Here is a 20,029-nt window from a genome sequence, read left to right as displayed (position 1 = left end):
CTAATGTAAAAACGTGTGAAACCTCTCCACTCTGTTTTTCAGTCACCTGGGTGCCTCCAGAAGTAACCGATGTCTTCTGTTTCCTTTGGGGTTTATGTGGATACCTGAGGCAGACAGTGTCTATATTCTCTTTTATTTTTTTATATAGATGGTAATCTGTACACCTTGTTCTACACCTGCTGCTTTTTTTTTTTTTTTTTTAACTTTTTAGTATATTTTTGTATAAAGTTCCTTATTCCTTTTTTGGCTATGTAGTATTTCAAAGGATGGGTGTCTAGTTTATATGACCAGTCCCCTGTTGATGGTTGTGGTGCTGCGTTACACGTTGCCATCATATGCACGTATCCAGGGGAGATTCCTAGATGCAGAACTGTTGGATCAGAACGGTATCTGGGGTTTTGATGGTACCATAGTGTTATCCAGTGGGGTGAATGCGTAATCCCACTAGCAGTGTAGAAGAGTTCTCCCATCTTCACATCTTTGCTAACAGTGAGTAACCATATTTGGGCATATTAAGAGGTATAGAAAGGTATTTCTTTGCGTAGGTATTGCCTGCCTGGACCCTCAACTTGAGCTTGGTGGGTGGAACCACTGGTGTTTTATCTGGGAGAAGGTGTCTCCCTATCTTTACCATTGGCTCCCTCTAGGTCAACACAGTCTCATCCTGACTGTGCCAGGGGCAGGCCTGATTTCTCGAAAGTACTTTGTCCAGAAATTCCTTAGGAAAGGGTGTAAAATGTTTTGCTACTAGGTAATCTGTATAAAGAACATTTTAAGGTGCACTGGGGTGGCTCGGTCGGTTTAACATCGGTCTTTGGCTCAGGTTGTGATCTAAGGGTCCTGGGACCAAGCCTTGCATCGAGGCTCCTTGCTCAGCGGGGAGCCCACTTCTCCCTCTCCACCTTGCTTGTGCTCTCTCTTACTTTCTGTCTCTCTCTCTCTCAAATAAGTAAATAAAATCTTTTTTTAAAAAAAACAAAATGACATTTAAAGTTTCTTAACTCGGGGATCCCTGGGTGGCGCAGCGGTTTAGCGCCTGTCTTTGGCCCAGGGCGCGATCCTGGAGACCCGGGATCGAATCCCACATCGGGCTCCCGGTGCATGGAGCCTGCTCCTCCCTCTGCCTGTGTCTCTGCCTCTCTCTCTCTCTCTCTCTCTCTCTCTCTCTCTCTGTGTGACTATCATTCATTCATAAATAAATAAATAACTCGAAAACTGGCAAGCAGCAATGTTAACACATTAATTTACCTTGTGAAAACGAGCATTTCTTTAGTGTCAATATATTGAAAATATAAAGATTTTGATTCTTCTTAATTTAATAAAAAAAGATAGTTAATTTTTTCCCCTAAATTGTCTTGCTTTGTGATGTTTTATTTGACAGGTTCTGAAACTACACATCCTAAATAATTTTCAGACTATCTTTAATATACCAAATGAGACCAGTTCTAATTATACCTACTTTTTCTATGTACAGATATAAAAATAATAGTTCCATTTACTAATTAAGTTGGATATCCTGGGTTAGAATCCCTTTATGACCTTGGGCAAGTTGTTTTAACTTTTTCTATTCATCCATGAACCAGGCTGGTGGTGACTGCCTCAGAGTTGTACACATTATGCGTAGGGCCTTTGGAGTCCTCATATCCTGGTGCCATCATTTAGTAGTTTGGAAACTACCTTAATTTCTTCATCTGGGAAATGGAGACCTTCACAGTTTCTAGGTGGCCATTTTAAGACATATGTGGACATGCAACATAGCACAAGGGCACGTGTTCCCTGTGACCAGCCTCAGGTTCCCTGATGTCTGGCCAGTGTCATTTCTACTGGGCTGGCAACAGCTGGGAACAGCACCACACAGTCCCGAGTGTGGAGGAATAGCCTCCAGCCACAGTGAGACTTCTCTGCCTACTTTGTGCCAGCACTGTGCTCAGGCATCCTCAGTAGTCCAGGTTTCATCATACCACTCTTCAGTCGTAGAGATTGGGTGACTTTGTAGTAAATGGTAGGTTGTGATAAGGTCTTAATTTGTAGACTTGAATACTTTTTTTTTTTTTTTAAGCTTTTATTTGAGAGAGAACATGAGTAGGGCAGGAAGGGGCAGAGGGAGGAGTAGAAGCAGGCCACCGGTGAGCAGGGAGCCACCATGTCAGCCTCAATTCCAGGACCCCGAGATCATGACCTGAGCCAAAGGCAGATGCGTAACCAATGGAGCCACTCAGGCCACCTGACATGAATTCCTTTTTTTTTTTTTTAATTATTTAAGTCATATATTTTTGGACTCAATCTGAAGTTGACAAACACATTGAGAAGAAGGGGCAGTCGAACAGTGCCATCTTTTAAAGGATGTGGCAGTTAAAAGATGTCTCTCTGTTGTGGCTATTCTATGTGTGAAGTTTGCCATTTAATTTTTAGCTTATCAGATGCCTGAGTCTGTAGCTAATTTGGGTTCTGCTGAAGCTGCAGCTGATTGCTTTAATTGGTCAGGGTGCTGGCAGGATTATCTCGTGGTCTGTTCCCCACTGGACCCCTGATGAGGGGATTTATGGGTCTGGTGCAGGTGTGAGATGGCTCTGTTTGGGTAGATAATAAGGGACTCTGCACCACAGACTCAGCACCTCTGTGTGGGTGTGGACCTGGGGCATTTGAGGTTAGTCTACTAGGCTCCTTTGTCCCATATGAGCACAGGTGGCATGTGACCTGTATCGGCTTGCTGGCAACTTGATCCTGGAGAGTTATCACCCTGTCAGCAGAGTTGGCAACCCTGTATCTTTCTGGGAAGTATAATACTTGCAGATAAACACTGATCATTTGCTTTCCTAATTGTTTGATTTGAACATAGTGAAATGTTTATCAGGGAATGTTTGGATGACCAACAACAGGAAAGAGATCCTGAACTCCAAAATTGAAGTAAAATTGGGAGTTGACCTTAGTGGACAATGATGCTTTAGCCTTTCTCCAAGCACCCTTGGGGGGCTTGGCACCATCACAGAGCCTCTTTGTCTTGACCTATGTCCAAGTATGCATTTATTTGAAACGAGCGTTTTCTGGAGGAGACTATAACCCTCTTGTCCATTCTAGTGTCACACTGATCCTCGGGGAGTGCTTTCTCTTGCCCATCTTTGGGTGGAGGGTCATAGATTATCGCCGTTTGGTCTGTTGGCCTTTCATCGGCTTTATATCACCTCCACCCAGAGGTTTTTCTTCTGTATTTTTTGGTGATAGATCCTGGTGCAGTCCTGTCCTCCTGTGCTACACTCCCTTGCTGTCATACTTAACACAGTGCCACCATCTGCAAGTGGACGAGTGGGTGTAAATTATGAGGTGCTGCTTGCTCATCACTGGTCCAAGCCTGACAGATATCCTATGTGTATGTTTTATATGGAGTTATGCTGGGGCCTTTGACTGGTCATGGCAAAATAATAACTGTCTAACACATGGAGCAGCTTATTGGTGTTTCCCCACAAGTCTTTTCAGAGTGAGCAATTAGATTTCTAGAGTTTCTATTCCATTATCTCTTTGGGTAAGTAGTAACCAGTTTTCCTGCTACTTTAGACAGGCAATAACTAATCATGCTCACAGCTCTCAGTAATATTTGTTCTATTGTTTTGTTTTGAGGTGGAAGGGGGAACTCTACCCTCAGAACATGAGGGAATAATATTTACGTGGCTCACACAGACCAGTGAGTACATCATCCGCACCCCCAACAGCTCACCAGAAGAGGGCCTCTGATACTAGTCCAGGCTTTCCTACCCCTCAGAAAACGCTATTAATTATGACCAAAAAAATTCTGGGAAATGTTATTGAGGGATGGGGGTCCTTTTACAAATTTTAGAAGTAAACAGATCAGATGAGAAGATAATGCTTCTAAATGATCACTTGGTTTAACAAAGCCCCTTGGTTTAATGTGATTATGGATGTGCTAGCTGTAGTGTAGCTTAAGATCTTCCCACTGAAGTTACAGGCTTTAAAACAACCAACCCAGGAGTATATGTCCTATTGAACTGATGGGTTCTAAGACCTTACTTGTAACTGATCATAGCTCTCTGCTTCTCCTGAGTTAGGCAATGGATCACTTGGAATCCTTTATTGCCGAGTGCGATCGGAGGACTGAGCTTGCCAAGAAGCGGCTAGCAGAGACGCAAGAGGAGATCAGTGCAGAAGTTTCTGCGAAGGTATGCCTGGGAGACTTTCTCCTTGAGTTGTCTGTACAGATCTGTGTCTTCTAAAAACCATTCTGCCAACAGGCTAGCAGCTTGCCATTATCACTGACAGTGCGCCTTTGAGGTGGACAGTCCTTGCTGCCTTGCTGCTTTTCAGTAAGAAGAGAAGGCTGCCCATGAGCTCGCAGCCCCCAGGAGCTGCTTGCTGCCCTGTCTCTGCCTCTACTGTACAGGCTTTTTTTTTTCTTTTTTTTTTAACTATGATGCCACAATTTTATTTTATTATTATTATTTTTTTAAGATTTTATTTATTCATGAGAGACAGAGAGAGAGAGGTAGAGACTCAGCCAGAGGGAGAAGCAGGCTCCATGCAGGGAGCCTGACATGGGACTCGATCCCGAGTCTCCAGGATCAGGCCCTGGGCTGAAGGCAGCGCCAAATCGCTGAGCCCCCCGGGCTGCCCTGTACAAGCTTATTAAAGTTTGCTTTTTTAACACCTCCACATAAAACAGGAAAGGGGGGACAGTTATTTGGGAAATGGTTAGACTGTGGGGCAGTTGTTCTGCACAGTAAAGAAGGTAGATCTGTGTGTCATGGGCCTGTCAGCACACCCCTCTACCCTTCCCCTCTTTGAGTGCAGCTGATGAGTCTCTTCGGTGTCTTTGCCTCTCAATTTTGTAAAAGTGTTGCTTAGAATATATGTAGTTGCAGAGGATGCCTGGCTGGCTCAGTGGTTGAGCATCTACCTTCAGCTCAGAGCGTGATCCCGGATTGAGTCCCACATCGGGCTCCTTGCATGGAGCCTGCTTCTCCCTCTGCCTGTGTCTCTACCTCTCTCTATCTCTCATGAGTAAATAAATAAAATCTTAAAAATATGTGCAGTTGCTAACTGGACCATAGGTGCTACCTTTTTTTTTTTTTTTTAATATTTATTTATTTATGATAGTCACACACAGAGAGAGAGAAAGAGAGAGAGGCAGAGACACAGGCAGAGGGAGAAGCAGGCTCCATGCACCGGGAGCCCGACATGGGATTCGATCCCGGGTCTCCAGGATCGTGCCCTGGGCCAAAGGCAGGCGCTAAACTGCTGCGCCACCCAGGGATCCCTTCTACCTTATTTCTAAAATTAAATCCCAATTGATTAGACATTTTGCATATGTTACAAGTTTACGCATTTAAACCTGGACGTTTTGTGGCCCTTACCAGGTTGAAGCATGATAGAAGATGTGAGAAGAGACAGCCTAGAAAGTGACCACCATGATGACTTTGGCAACCATTTTGGAAGTGACAGGGATGCTGCTGCTCTTACTGGAATGCAGCACACAGGTTTAGTTTAAGGTCACAGACACAATGGGGCCAGTTAGGATGTCAAAATTGTTACAGTTTGCTTGTGATCCAGCAAAGATCTTGGCTATTTCATTTCATTTAATTTTGGTGGAACAGATTAGAAGTATAGCAGGAAAAACACTCATTGTCTCTGTGTTAAGATCTTTTGGTTTTAGGGACACCCGGGTAACTCTGGTTGAGCATCTGCTTTTCGCTTAGGTGGTGATCCTGGGGTCCTGGGATTGAGGCCCACCTCAGGGCTTCCTGCTCAGCGGGGACTCTGCTTCTCCTTCTCCTTCTGCCTGCTGCTCCCCCTTTCTTGTGTGTACTTCAGCTCTGTCAAGTGAATGAATAAAAAAAAGAAATCTTGGGGCACCTGGGTCCCTCAGCGATTGAGCGTCTGCCTTCGGCTCAGGGCATGACCCCGGGGTCCTGGGATCGAGTCCCACATCGGGCTCCCCACAGGGAGCCTGCTTCTCCCTCTGCCCGTGTCTCTGCCTCTCTCTCTCTCTCTGTTTCTCATGAATAAATAAATACGATATTAAAAAAAAAATCCTTTGGTTTAGATGTTTGCTGACCTGCTTGTTTCTGTTTTCCCTCAGGCAGAAAAAGTACATGAGTTGAATGAAGAAATAGGAAAACTACTTGCTAAAGCTGAGCAACTGGGAGCTGAAGGAAATGTGGATGAATCCCAGAAGATTCTTATGGAAGTGGAGAAAGTCCGTGCAAAGAAAAAAGAAGCTGAGGTTGGTGGTAAACTGTCTTTGAGATAGAGGAAACATAGTAGCCCCAGAATGTTGACCTTTTGGGCTAAAATGAAATTATTCCATTTTTTTAATATTGGGGAAAATTTGGAAATAGGGTGTTATGTGGATAGGATTGTAGGGTTTAGAGTCAGCATGTTTCGGTTTGTGCTTTTGCTCTGCCTCCTGTGACCTATGTGTGACATTGGACCTGGAACTTGCCAACCATGAGCATAACACCCACATGCAGGCTGCAGTCCCAAGAGCTAAAGAGTCACTGGAGTGGTGTCTGTCATTTTACTCTCTCATCCTCTGGCTCTGTAGGGGTTTGCTGGGCCGTGGTGGTTACTCAGCTGGTGTGAGTGGGCCAGAGTTGTAGTGCAGATGATGTAAAGAACAAAATCTGGGTGTTCTTGGTGACACTGCATCTCTGGTAGAGAGAACCTGTGCAGATTGAGGGTAGCGTCCAAACGGAGTCAGCCTGGGTGCCAGGCCAGGATAAACTGGAAGGGTGGTGGAGAAACTTAGTCAGGGGCTCAGTGTTTGTATCATTCACAGCTGTTGTCTTCCTAGATTATTTTATCCATTGGATATGCTCTGACTCACAAGTCTTTACCACTGGAACTGGAAATGGCTCACACGGGCTTTGAGAATGGTGGGAATGGGAGAATCAGAGGGGGACGGGGATGATTGTGTTTCTGTAGTAAATGCTTGTTAAGCTCCAGCTGTGTGCCAGATAGTTTTTAGTTGTGAGGAGGCCCTCCTCGTGGAGACAACGCTGGAGGTGGGAGGAGATGCAGGTAGAAGGGTATGTGTACAGATGGATAAGATTGATTCAGATGAAGATAGGTGCTCAAAAGAAATGAGGTCTGAGTTTGAGAGTGGCTTTGTGTTTCCAGGGGTCTCCAGGTAGGGTAGGGTGATCCTGGAAGAGATCCCTTAGCTGAGACGCACAGACTGAGAAGGTTATTAAGAGTGGTGGGGTAGGGAAGCCAAATAGATATGAGAAGACGGCATGTAGGAGCCCTGGTGCAGGTCTCTCTCCGCTTATCTCCCTCCCTACCCCTGGCACAGCATGATGCTTAACCCACAGTAGGAGCTCAGTAATGATTAACTGAATGCACGAGTAATGCCAAGGGCCTGTGGGTGCTAGAGTGATACCCACTGAGGCATTGGTAAATGCAGAGAGCAGAAGGGTTACTCAAGATGGGGCCGTGCGAGGGTTGGAGTCAGGAGGGAAGCTCTGTGGCTTCTTGGGGCACCCTGAGATCCAGACCTTCGTGCTTCCAGGAGCAGCGCCGTCACCGGAAATCTGTGGGATGGCTCAGAGATTTGTATGTAAATGATTGTCGATGAGGGGCTCATCATGCGGAGATGTGTAGACAGACGAGACCAGGATGTGGGATGCGTGGCTGTTCATGCCCAGGACTTGGAGTATCCTTGCCACAGCCACTGTCCTCCGTCCCCATGGCTGACAGTACCGTGGGAGGCAGCACCACTTCCTTAAAACCACTGGCAAGACAGGATGGTGCTGGGGAGGCCTCCAGTGTGCTCATCTCTGGCACCTGTGGGTTCCTTTCTGCTCAGCGCTCAAGGATGTTGAATAGTCTGAAGGAAAAATACAGAGAGATCCTGTGTACCCTTTATCCAGTTTCCCCCAGTGATGACATCTTGGGAAACCATAGAACAATATCACAGAAAGGATGTTGATAGTCACCATACGGAATATCCATCACCACTAAGATCCCTCCCATGACCCTTATGTAGCCTCACCCACTCCTCTGACCCCTGGCAACTATGAGCTTGTCCTCCATCTCTATATTGTTGTTTCAAGAATGTTGTGAGACTGATTTTCTTTTTCACTCAGCATAATTAGAGTTTATTTTGAAAGAAATTAGAGGGGTAGTAGTTAGTTTTGAAATTACAGAAAGGTATAGAGTATCACAAATACTTGTGTGCCCACCGTATTTACCATTTTTGCCTAAGATTTTTGGTTTTTTTTTTTTTTTTTTTTTTTTTTAATCCATGAGAGAGACACAGAGAGAGGCAGAGACATAGGCAGAGAGAGAAGCAGACTTCACATGGGAAGCCCGATGTGGAACTTGATCTTGGGACTCCAGGATCACACCCTGGGTCAAAGGCAGGCAGGCGCTCAACTGCTGAGCCACCCAGGTGTCCCTTGTTTTTTCCTTTGAATAAAAGCTGTAGCACATCATGATGGAATTGCAGGTTCTCGGTGCTTCCCTCTCCAGTCCCATACTGTCCCTCCCAGAGGCAGGCATTAGTGTGCGTTCGATTCTGTCTTCATCCTTTACTACACATGTGTGCTTCCCATAAACTCTGTGTGTGCGTGTTGTAGGTTTAAAAGCTTTGTGCTTTTAAAATATCCCACATCAATGCTGCCAACTGTGTATTTTTTTCTCTCTCATTATTCTCAGCACTGTTTGTGAGGTCTCTGCCTGTTGCTCCATACAACTTCCTTCAGTTTATTGCTGTAGGGTTCCGTTTCATGAACATGTGACTGTCCATTGGCAGTTTTCTGGTTTCTTATCTTCAAAGACAGTTCACAGCAAGTATCCTTGCACTTGTTTGTTGGCACACGTATGAGCATGTTCTAGGACATATGCCCAGAAGGGTTCCTGGTAATGGCTTGCACCTGTCTTGCTTTCGCAGCTAATTCAGTTGCATTCTGTTAGTTGCCCCAACATCATTGCCTACCAGCAAGGTATGAGAGTACCTTATTTTTTGACTTTGCCAGTTTAGTGAGTGACATTGTGTCCCATTGTAATCTGCATTTGCCAGGGAAGTTTGAACATATAAACTAATGGAAGATCCCTTTAAGAATCAGTGGCTGTGAGATCCCTGGGTGGCGCAGCGGTTTAGCGCCTGCCTTTGGCCCAGGGCACGATCCTGGAGACCCGGGATCGAATCCCACGTCGGGCTCCCGGTGCATGGAGCCTGCTTCTCCCTCTGCCTGTGTCTCTGCCTCTCTCTCTCTCACTGTGTGCCTATCATAAATTAAAAAAAAAAAAAAAAGAAAAGAATCAGTGGCTGTGGGGGATCCCTGGGTGGCTCAGAGGTTTAGCACCTGGCCTTTAGCCCAGGTCGTGAACCTGGAGTCCCGGGATTGAGTCCCATGTCAGACTCCCCACAGGAAGCCTGCTTCTCCCTCTGCCTGTGTCTCTGTTTCTCTCTGTGTCTCAGGAATAAATAAATAAAATCTTAAAAAAAAACCTGATGAGAGTTCATTAGAATGCAGTTGAGTAGAAAATTTGATTATTTAGGGACACCTGTGTGGCTTGGCGGTTGAACACTTGCCTGTGGCTCAGGGCATGATCCCGGAGTTCCGGGATTGAGTTCCGCATCAAGCTTCCTGTGTGGGGCCTGCTTCTCCTTCTGCCTGTGTCTCTGCCTGTTTCTCTTTTTCTGTGTCTCTCATGAACAAATGGATAGAATCTTTAAAAAAAAAAAAAATCAGTAGCTGTTGGAATGCATTTCTTAAAACCTGGGTTTTGGTGGAGTGTTTTTTTGTTTGTTTTTGGTTTTGTGTTTTAATTCATGTGTTTTTGTTTTTTAATTCATGAGAGACCGAGAAGTAGGCTCCATGCAGGGAGCCCGATGTAGGACTCGATCTCGGGACCCCAGGACCACGCCCTGAGCCCAAGGCAAGGGCCAAACCTCTGAGCCACCCTGGCATCCCCAAAACCTGGGTTTTGAAGGCATGCTCTGACTTTGGCACCAGCACCAGGAGCCATGTCCTGCTTCGTTTGTTCTTCATTTTATCTGTTCTGACGAGTGGCTGCCAGAGGGGGTGCATTTTGGTCTGCTCTGTTGGACATGTTCTTTATTGAAGAGAGTGTCTAACTTCTTTGTCCATTAGTATTTTAGCTTTTAGGGCAGCATTTCTGGACTTTGGGACGTAGTCTTCGATGAGGAGCTTTTGTATGTTGCTTGTTTGGTTTGGTTTTTGTGTTTGTTTTATGAAGGCCCCCTTTGAAGAGTCTCCCTTCTTGATTCTGTGGTCCTCCTAGCGCTCTCCACTGCACATAACTGAGACCTGCCATTCCTGCTGGCCTCTGAGAACACTGCATCCTGCTTGTCTGAGAGTTTTTGAATGTTCCTTATTGCTTTGAAATCATGATTCTTAGTTCATTTCATAAATAAATGATGGAAATTGAATCAGTTAAAAATATCTAAAGCTTGTAAATGATTCGATTTCTGTTATTTAAAAGTCACCTCTGTAGTCCTTTCCAATATTTCCATTTTGGGGGTTGAATATTTGCTTGCAGTTCTGTGTACCTCACTTTGATTACTCTGTTCTCGTTGTCCAGGAAGAATACAGAAATTCCATGCCTGCATCCAGTTTCCAACAGCAGAAGCTGCGTGTCTGTGAGGTCTGTTCAGCCTACCTTGGGCTCCATGACAATGACCGTCGTCTTGCAGACCACTTCGGGGGCAAGTTACACTTGGGGTTCATTCAGATCCGAGAGAAGCTTGATCAGTTGAGGGTACGTTGATGTATTGTGTTTCTGGAGAAACCCAAGAAGTCTTGTGATTGTCTCCATATTTCTTGACTTTTAGAAAAACTCATGTTTTGATCTTTTCTAAGAATGTGCCTTGAGTTTTAGAGTGAAATATTCAGATTTCATCACTTCATTCACACAAGAGAACTAAGGTCTTAATCCAAAAGGACCTTGGATATTTGTTTAGTCTGTACTTCTTGTGCAGGAAAAAACGCAGAATCCAGTCTTCTGGTATAGAGAGCTTTTGCACAGCTCTGAAATAACTTGTATTTGAAGATGGGAAGAGCCAGTAGTCTCATTTTTATCCTTAGGCAAAGGTGGATGTGTGGTTAGGTTAGACAGAGATGAGGGTTGGGCAGGGGCGGACGTGTGGAGAGTGGTTAGGCTGGACAAAGATCACACTTCTGGCCCTTGCCTTTGAGCCTCCTCGGGAGGTTGAGAATGTGGTGGGGCTTTTAGGATAGTGCTGCTCCACCCCTGCCTACCTTTATTTCTTCCTCAAGGCTCCTTTTTTTCCTGGGTTAGACTGTAAAACTTACCTTGGATACAGAACACTAAGAAGGAAGGGTGAACATATGTTTCAGATAGTTTGGATTACTTTTCAGACTGGTGGAATCTTCCCTGCTGCCTACAGGGACCACTAGGATGTTGCACTGGGAACTGTGCAGCCCTTCCCTCCAGACACATGACATTTGATGGAAAGACAGACACATGGCACATGACTGGGACACTGACAGTCAAGGCAGAGAGCCTTGTGTGCCCCTAGAGGGAGCAGGGGACAGAGCCCTGCACTTGAGGGGTTGCCAGTAGGTGAGGTGTGAGTCTGGCACAGGGACTGGAGTTGGGGGGACAGCCACTGGACTGAAAATCACATTTTGCTCCTGTACTCCCTATAGAATATTGAAAAGTGATACTTTGTTACCTTTTTTTTTTTTTTTTTAAGATTTTATTTATTTATTCATGATAGAGAAAGGCAGAGACACAAGCAGGCTCCAAGCTGGGAACCTGACGCGGGACTCAATCCCGGGTCTCCAGGATCATGCCCTGGGCCAAAGGCAGGCGCTGAACCACTGAGCCACCCAGGGATCCCTACTTTTTTTTAAATTATTTTTTTGACTGTGTATGTGTGTGTGTGTGTGTGTATGAGAGAGAGAGAGAGAAAGAGAGAGAGAGAGAATGCAGAAGGGAAGGGCAGAGGGGGAAAGAATCACAAAAAGAATCCCAGGGAGAGGGAGAAGCAGATTCCCACTGAGCAGGGAGCTTGATGTGGAGCTCGATCTCAGGACCCTGAAATCATGACCTGAGCCGGAGTCAGACACTTAATGGACTGAACCACCGAGCTGCCCCTTCCATTTCTCCTTTAAACTGTATTTCCATTTCATATCACCCCATAATTTTCTCCTGATACTTTTTTATACATGAAAACCTTTTACTTCTTTCTTTCTTTTTTTTTTTTTTTAATTTTTATTTATTTATGATAGTCACACAGAGAGAGAGAGAGAGAGAGGCAGAGACACAGGCAGAGGGAGAAGCAGGCTCCATGCACCGGGAGCCCGACGTGGGATTCGATCCCGGGTCTCCAGGATCGCGCCCGGGGCCAAAGGCAGGCGCCAAACCGCTGCACCACCCAGGGCTCCCTTTTTTTTTTAATTTATGATAGTCACACACACAGAGAGAGAGAGGCAGAGACACAGGCAGAGGGAGAAGCAGGCTCCATGCACTGGGAGCCCGACGTGGGATTCGATCCCGGGTCTCCAGGATCACGCCCTGGGCCAAAGGCAGGCGCCAAACCGCTGCGCCACCCAGGGTTCCCCTTTTACTTCTTTCTTAAGACATACTTCTCCAACAGAGATGAAACTACATTGAAATTTTTCCCCTGAAGCCTTAAAAACTTAAGTTTTTGTTTTTTAAAGATTTTATTTTTAAGTAATCTCTGTATGCAACCTGGGGTTGAAACTTAAACCCTGAGATCGAGAGCAGCTGAGCCCGCCAGGCATCCCCTTAAGGTCTTAAGTATTAACTAGATCTAGAAAGCGTGTTTTGTCATTGCAGTTACAACTTGTTCAAAGTTGACCAGAACAACACAAATATATTAATAGATTTTGATTATAGCTGTTACACTAAGAACAAAAAATGTGTCAGGAAGTGCACCTCTAAACAGTAAGAAGCAGGAGTGTTCTGGGCCCTAATCTGAGATGGCTTCACTTACAGTGGTCCCAGAGGTACTCAAACCTCCAGGCCACATGCCCAGGTAATAGTGAGGCAAGGCCTTTTTTGTTACTGGTGGAAGGACAGTGTCTTGGAAGTAGGGAGGTTTGTAAAGGTCTTAATGCCAGACCATAGCCCTGTGCTTGGTCACATCTTCTTTAGGAATGTGTGTGGAAGTTGAGGGGCTGAAACTCCCCATCTTTTTTTTTTTTTTAGGATTATTTATTTATTTAAAAAAAGATTATTTATTTATTCATGAGAGGCACAGAGAGAGAGAGAGAGAGACAGAGACACAGGCAGAGGAAGAAACAGGCTCCATGCAGGGAGCCCGACGTGGGACTCGATCCCAGGACCCCAGGCTCATGCCCTGAGTTGATGGCAGGCCCTAAACTGCTGAGCCTCCCAGGGGTCCCTGAAACTCTCCATCTTTAACTTTAGCCATCTTTTTGTGCCTGCTCAGATCCAGGACAAGTGAAGCCAGGGGTGGAGAACTGGAGGTGCCAAATAGGAAGGCTCTCTCGCACCTTGTGAGTGCTTTGAGGAGGATAGCTGGCCACTCTCCTGTGGTCCTTGCTATACCCCATTGTTCAAGGACCTGGCTCCAGACTGTACTGGGATGTAGGATCATCCTTCATGAGCATGAGAAGACCGGTGACTCTTGTCTCCCTGGCCCTACTTTACTCCCCCTTAGGGCTTCATTCCATCAGTGGAGGGGTGGGGGGATCAAAAGGATTTGGGTTGGTATTGGGGGTGGGGGGTATGGAAGCTGGACCTAGTACTTTCTCTCAGCTTTGTCGATTGCATTCCAGTAGTTTCTCTGGGCCTCCTCCTTTCTGTTGGATTGGATTGTCTTTTCTATTGTGTTCACAATCAATCTTGATGAGCCGAGTATTGAACTTAATGTTGAAAGGCAGTTCTGGGCGCTCCTGGCTGGCTCAGTCAGTAGACTACATGACTCTTGATCATGGGGTTGTAAGTTTGAACTCCATGTTGGATGTTAGAGATTGCTTAAAATATTAAAGCAAACAAGAAAGCCAGCCAGTTGTGGAGTGTTCATAGACCACCTCCCCTGGCCTGCTGTCCCCATGAGGCCGGGTCTAAAGCCAGTGTAGCAGTGTAGCCCTCAGCACTCCCAAGGACAGGCTGCTCCTGGGCAGCAGGATATATTTGGTCAGACACATGTTCTTTTTTACTGTAAAGTTTGTGGAGTCTCCTTTGTAAAAAACTAACTTTCTGGATTGGTGTGAAGTGAAAGATCGGTTTCTATGACTTTGAGCTATAGCACCTCTTAGAGTATGCAGCTTGTCCCTGAATATATGAGGTGAATTTATAAAAGCGTTATTTTTGTGGTGCCTGGGTGGCTCAGTCAGTTAAGCATCTGCTTTCTGCTCTCAGGGTCCTGGGGTCCATCCCCACATGGGGCTCCCTGCTTAGTGGAGCATCTGCTTCTCCCTCTCCCTCTGCTACTCCTCCTGCTTGGTGTTCTTGTTCTTTCTGTCTCTAATAAAATCTTTTAAAGTTAAGTAAAAGCATTATTTTCATGTATTTTCCATTAAGAAGTCTTAAAGGGGGGATCCCTGGGTGGCGCAGCGGTTTAGCGCCTGCCTTTGGCCCGGGGCGCGATCCTGGGGACCCGGGATCGAGTCCCACGTCGGGCTCCCGGTGCATGGAGTCTGCTTCTCCCTCTGCCTGTGTCTCTGCCTCTCTCTCTCTCTGTGTGTGACTATCATAAATAAATAAAAATTAAAAAAAAAAAAAAAGAAAGAAAAGAAGTCTTAGAGGTGGTTATGTCCATTTCCTAAGAGTTTCTTTTAGATTTTTAAATTACTGATATTGAAATCATAAAAAAGCGCTTTAACATTCATTTACTAGTTGGTATAACTTTTTCTTCTTTCATTTTCCAACTTTTATTTAGAAAACTGTGGCTGAAAAGCAAGAGAAGAGAAATCAGGATCGTCTGAGGAGGAGAGAGGAGAGAGAGCGGGAGGAGCGGCTGAGCAGGAGGTGAATCCACAGCACACACATGTCCAAGAAGACCTTGTTCCTTCCTCGCAGTCTGGCTTGTGCTACTGACCCACATGGCCCTGAAAAAGAAGCAAACACATAGCATGTTCAGAGGAGTGGGGTTTTGGTTGGCCTCAGAGGAGCTGTGCGGTGCAGAGCGAGCCATCTGGAGCTGCACAGGCAGCTGTGGCGACCTAACTCGTCCCTGGGAAGGTGTAGGGGAGGGCTGAGCAGTAGAAGTGGGAGAGGAACCTGCTGTGCCCTCACCTGCCTTGTTGGGGACACAGCACTCAGCAGACAAGTTGGGTAGGAGTGAGACTCTGGAGCTGGAACGTGCTCCGCACACAGCCGTACTTGCTGTCGGGGAAAATCCTCCAGGGCTGAGTACACTGGAGCTGACTAAGGGTTGTGGGGCCCTGCTGAGAACACGTGTAGATGGTAAGGGTGGAAGCGGCAAGGACTGAGGAGCTGACTAGGAGAGTGCTGGTGAAGGAGGTACCTGTGACAGGTGTGGGTGAGAAGGATCTGGGTGTGTTGGGGTAGAGCTGATAAGATTTGCTGGTAGGAGGTTGTGAGGCAGGCAAAGGGGGAGTAGAGCTGGCTTCGTGGTTTCTGGCCTGGAGTTGCCACTTAGGAGGATGGAGAAACTGGGAGCGGTATATTGGGGTCAGGAGGAGGTGGTGGGGAGAATTTGGCTCTAGCTGTATTCTATTTGAGATGCTTAGGAGACATCTGGTCAGAGTTCAGGGAAGAGGCTGGAACCAAGACCACACTGTCATGGGACATGCTTAGTGTCCTCGAAAGGCCCAGAGCTGGGCTTTCGTGGGGGAATTCCTTAGCGTGTAATTCAGGAAAGACCAAGAAATGTTTGTTGCATTTTTAGTCTTCTCATTACTTTACCTAACAGATTCCGATTGTAAAGAGACTAAAACAAAATACATTCAAACGGCATAAAAATGTATTAAGCATAACACGTGAGTCCATTTTTACACACAAGTGACCACTGCTGTGGCAGGGTTTGTCTGTTTGCACGGGTACATGCAGGATCCTTGCTTCATCTCTCAGACCTTCCCCAGTAGGAGTGCCCTTGGCAGACGGGTACACATGCCCGTGCAGTGACAGCACAACCATGCCCACCTCCATAATATTTGTCCATCTCCAACCCTGCCTCCAGCAGCCACCAGCCGGTTCTCTGTGAGTTTGGTTTTGTTTTTTAGATTCCACACATAATGGAGATCATACATTATTTGCTTTTCTGTGTCTGACTGATTTTATTTTATTTTTAAGATTTTATTTATTTATTTATTCCTGAGAGAGGCAGAGACACAGGCAGAGGGAGAAGCAGGCTCCATGCAGGGAGCCCAAAGCAGGACTCGATCCCAGGACCCTGGGTCACACGCTGAGCCAAAGGCAGACATCCAACCTCTGAGCCACCCAGGCGTGCCTCTGACTGATTTTACACAGCATAATGCCTTCATGATCCGTCCATGCTGTCAGAGATGGCAGGATTTCTTACTATTTTATGGCCAAGTAGTGTTCTATTATGTATACACCTCACATCTTTATCCATTCATCTGTTAGTTGACACTTAGGTTGTTTCCATGTCTTGGCCCTTGTAAATAAGGATGCGATGAATGGAGGGGTGTGGAGGTCTTTCTCAAGATGGTAATTTCATTTTCTTTGAATAAATACTCAGAAGTAGGCTTGTGGGACAATATGGTAGTTTTATTTTTAATTTTTTGAGGACCCTCCTTACTGTCTTCCACAGTGGCTCCACAGGTTTAGTTGTCTGCCAACGGTGCACGAGGGTTCCCTTTTGTCCATGTCCTTGCCAGCCCTTATTATTATTTTTTTAAGATTTTTTTTTTTTATCCACGAGAGACAGAGAGAGAGGCAGAGACACAGGCAGAGGGAGAAGCAGGGACTCGATCCAGGGACCCTGGGGTCACACCCTGAGCCGAAGGCAGATGCTCAACACTGAGCCACCCAAGCACCCCAGCACTTACTATTTCTTACCTTGTCTTAGACTTTTTATTTAGTTTTATTTATGATTTCTTAAGTTTTGGATGGTTATTGCTTTTCTAACAGGTGTGAGGTGATACCTCATGGTGGTTTTTATTTGCATTTCTCATGATGAGTGATGTTGGCTACCTCTGTGTTGTCTTTGAAGATACGTTTGGATCCTTTATCCGCTTTTTAAAATTTATCTTTCTTTTAAGATTTTATTTGAGAGAGAGCAAGAGGGAAACACAAGCTGGGGGAAATGGCAGAGGCAGAAGGAGAAGCAGACTACCTGCTGAGCAGGGAGCCTGATCTGGGGCTCTGATCCCTGGACCCCGGGATCATGACCTGAACTGAAGGCAGATGCTTCACTGACTGAGCCACCCAGCTGGGCATCCCAAGATCTTCTTCCTGCTTTTTTTTTCTTTTTTGTCTATCTGTTTTGTTTTGTTTTTTCTTTGGAGTTGCAGGCGTTCTTTATATATTTGGATATTAACCCCTTGTCAGATACTTGGTCCACACGTGTTTTTCCCACTTCCGGGTGGCCTTTCATCTTGTTGATGGGTTCCAGTGCCATACAGAGGCTTCTTAGTTTGATGCAGCCTCATTCCGTGTTTGTTTTTGTTTCTTACTTTCACTTTTTGATAACAGTTTCTATATAAAGCTATTTTTGTGTTTTGTTTTGTTTTGTTTTTTAAAGATTTATTTATTATTTGGGATGTCTGGGTGACTCAGCAGTTGAGTGTCTGGCTTCGGCTTAGGACATGATCCCAGAAGTATGGGATTGAGTCCCACATCGGGCTCCCTGCATGGAGCCTGCTTCTCCCTCTGCCTGTGTCTCTGCCTCTTTCTCTGTGTGTGTCTCATGAATGAGGATTTATTTATTTGAGAGCCACAAGGGAGCTCTGGGGGGGTGGGACAGGGCTAAGGGAGAGAAGTCCTGGAGTGGAGCTCAATGAGGGGGTTGGTCCCAGGACCCTGAGACTGACCTGAAACAAAATCAAGAGTTGGAAGCTGAACCGACTGAGCCACCCAGGTGCCCCTATAAAACTTTTTAAATGAGTGCTCTAATGATCATCCTTATAGATGTGCTTGAGTGCTTTATAAAATTCCTTAGAATTCCTAGGATAAATATCAGTAGGTGTTGGAAAAATTGCTTTCCAGGAAGCTGTCAGGTCATCCTCTGAATGCATGTTGTGTGAGCATCTCCTCTCACATCCCCCTCAGCACTTTGTGGTGGTGATCTTGTTGTTTTTTGCTGTAGAACAGGATGTAAAACGAGAGCCCATTGTGTAATGTGTGTTTCTTGGATTGCTGGTTGGTTATGTAGTATTTCTCAAGGAGGTCATATGACCCTCAACTAGCAATGAGCCTGTGTCTGGAACTTGAGGCTTTGCTTTAACTTTGGCGTCCTTTGGTGACTGTAGATCCTGCCCAGCCCTGCATCTGCTGTGTGACAGTCTGCATAGCTGTGTGAGTGTCCACTGCCGAGACTTTGCAGAGCCAGTTGTTGAACTCAGAGCATCGCATTTGACCCCTGGGGACTGAGGGTTGGCTTGGTGCTGTGAACGTTGACCAATGGAGCCGTAGGCCTGAGCATGAGTGAGCCATTAGAAATTAACAGGTTTCTGTGGGAAGCTGACACTCCTTCAGTTGTGGACTGAGGGGCAGGGCTGTTTGGGGGAAATTGTTCATCTTTTTTTTCTTCTTAATCATTTTAGGTCTGGATCAAGAACCAGAGATCGAAGGAGGTAGGTTTCCAAATCCATTAACATGTTCTCAGTGAAATGTCCTTTTTTTCTACATATTTGTCCTTTTTAAAATATATTTGAGAGGGAGAGAGGGTCCTAAGCAGATGCTGTCCTGTGCACGTAGCCTAATGGGGGGCTTGATCTCATGACCCTGAGATAACCTGAGCTGAGACTAGGAGTCAGCCACTTAACCAACTGAGCCACACACGCATGCCCTCTCCGTACATTTTTTTCTTAATAGTTGACTTCTAAAGCTTCACCTCGTAGGCAGGGCTGGTAAGGGGCCAGGTTTGGGCCATGTCTGTCTGTTGTCAGGTTGATTGGGGCTTAGTGTAGAAGAAGGATGTACTGTAAATGAGAGAAGTCAGAAGGTGCTGCTGAGGCATGTGGGTTGGCAGGGATTTCCTGGCAAGGTGTTTTCAGAAGCACCTGGGAGGGTTGGGCCTTAATTCTCTTTGACCAGAGGTTAGTTGGTGGGACTATTGTGAACCCCAGTAAGAGGGAAGGGGAGATGGCAGTGAAGCACCCAGCAGAACCTGTTGCAAGAATGGGCATCTTGGCCTTCAGATCCTTCTTGTTGTCTGCTGCAGGTCACGCTCCCGGGACCGGCGTCGGAGGAGGTCCAGATCTACCTCCAGGGAGCGACGAAAGTCATCCCGGTCCCGGTCCCGAGACAGACACCGGCGCCACCGCAGCCGTTCCCGGAGCCACAGCCGGGGCCACCGCCGGGCTTCCAGGGACCGGAGTGCGAAATACAAGTAACTACTCTGAATCCTTCAGTAGCTGCAACCAGGAGTGAGCCCCTTCTCTTTGTGTTCCCAGGGTCTTCTGGGGGTCTGTCAGTGGGGCCTGTTGGCCATACCTGGCAGGGATGGGTCTGGGGATTTTGTTCAGGAGCCTGGCTGGGCATCTGTGGAACTGTGTTGGAGCCTTAAGGACTCGTGAACGGGGCTCAGGGTATAGGGAGCTGTAAGTTCAGAGCCACAGGTAGATGCAGGGCTAGCGCAGTTGAGAGGCTGTGGGGGTGGTTACATGGGCACAGCTCCCTTGTGACCTGCACACTCAGTGTCCCCTTGATGCACAGAGCCGCTGAGATTTGTGTCCTGACCAGGCCCTGCTTACCTCTGTTGTGGTTTTCTTAAGGGAAAACAAAAAACATTGATACACTCTGAGGTAAGCCCTGTGAGCATCTTTGTGTTGATTGTAGCCTTTTCTCCAGTGTGTTTACATAATGGGTCATACTCCACATGTGCACTTCTGTTGTCCTTTGCTCCATTCATGTTACAGCAAAAGCTTGCCCTGTTAGGAGAAAT

At 46.2% G+C, this 20,029-nt stretch overlaps 1 protein-coding gene across 7 annotated transcripts in view; it reads left to right on the top strand.

The window, feature by feature from the left end:
• The window catches only part of LUC7L (LUC7 like), a 35,827-nt gene that overhangs the window by 15,234 nt on the left and 564 nt on the right, over positions 1–20,029 (top strand). For 6 of the 7 annotated variants that reach the window (XM_072835032.1, XM_072835033.1, XM_072835038.1 and 3 more), the window contains 6 exons: positions 4,062–4,172; positions 6,089–6,232; positions 10,561–10,737; positions 14,876–14,964; positions 18,687–18,716; positions 19,307–19,474. In XM_072835032.1, the coding sequence (XP_072691133.1) occupies positions 4,062–4,172; positions 6,089–6,232; positions 10,561–10,737; positions 14,876–14,964; positions 18,687–18,716; positions 19,307–19,474 (719 nt within the window). Of the gene's footprint in view, positions 1–4,061; positions 4,173–6,088; positions 6,233–10,560; positions 10,738–14,875; positions 14,965–18,686; positions 18,717–19,306; positions 19,512–20,029 lie in introns of all 7 variants that reach the window. The other variant, XM_072835034.1, reaches the window with a different exon arrangement.

The sequence above is a fragment of the Canis lupus genome, chromosome 8 (assembly GCF_048164855.1).
Source record: "Canis lupus baileyi chromosome 8, mCanLup2.hap1, whole genome shotgun sequence".
In the NCBI taxonomy this organism is placed as follows: Eukaryota; Metazoa; Chordata; class Mammalia; order Carnivora; family Canidae; genus Canis; species Canis lupus.
Note: the sequence above shows the minus strand (reverse complement) of the source record. Positions and strands in the feature narration are given on the sequence as shown.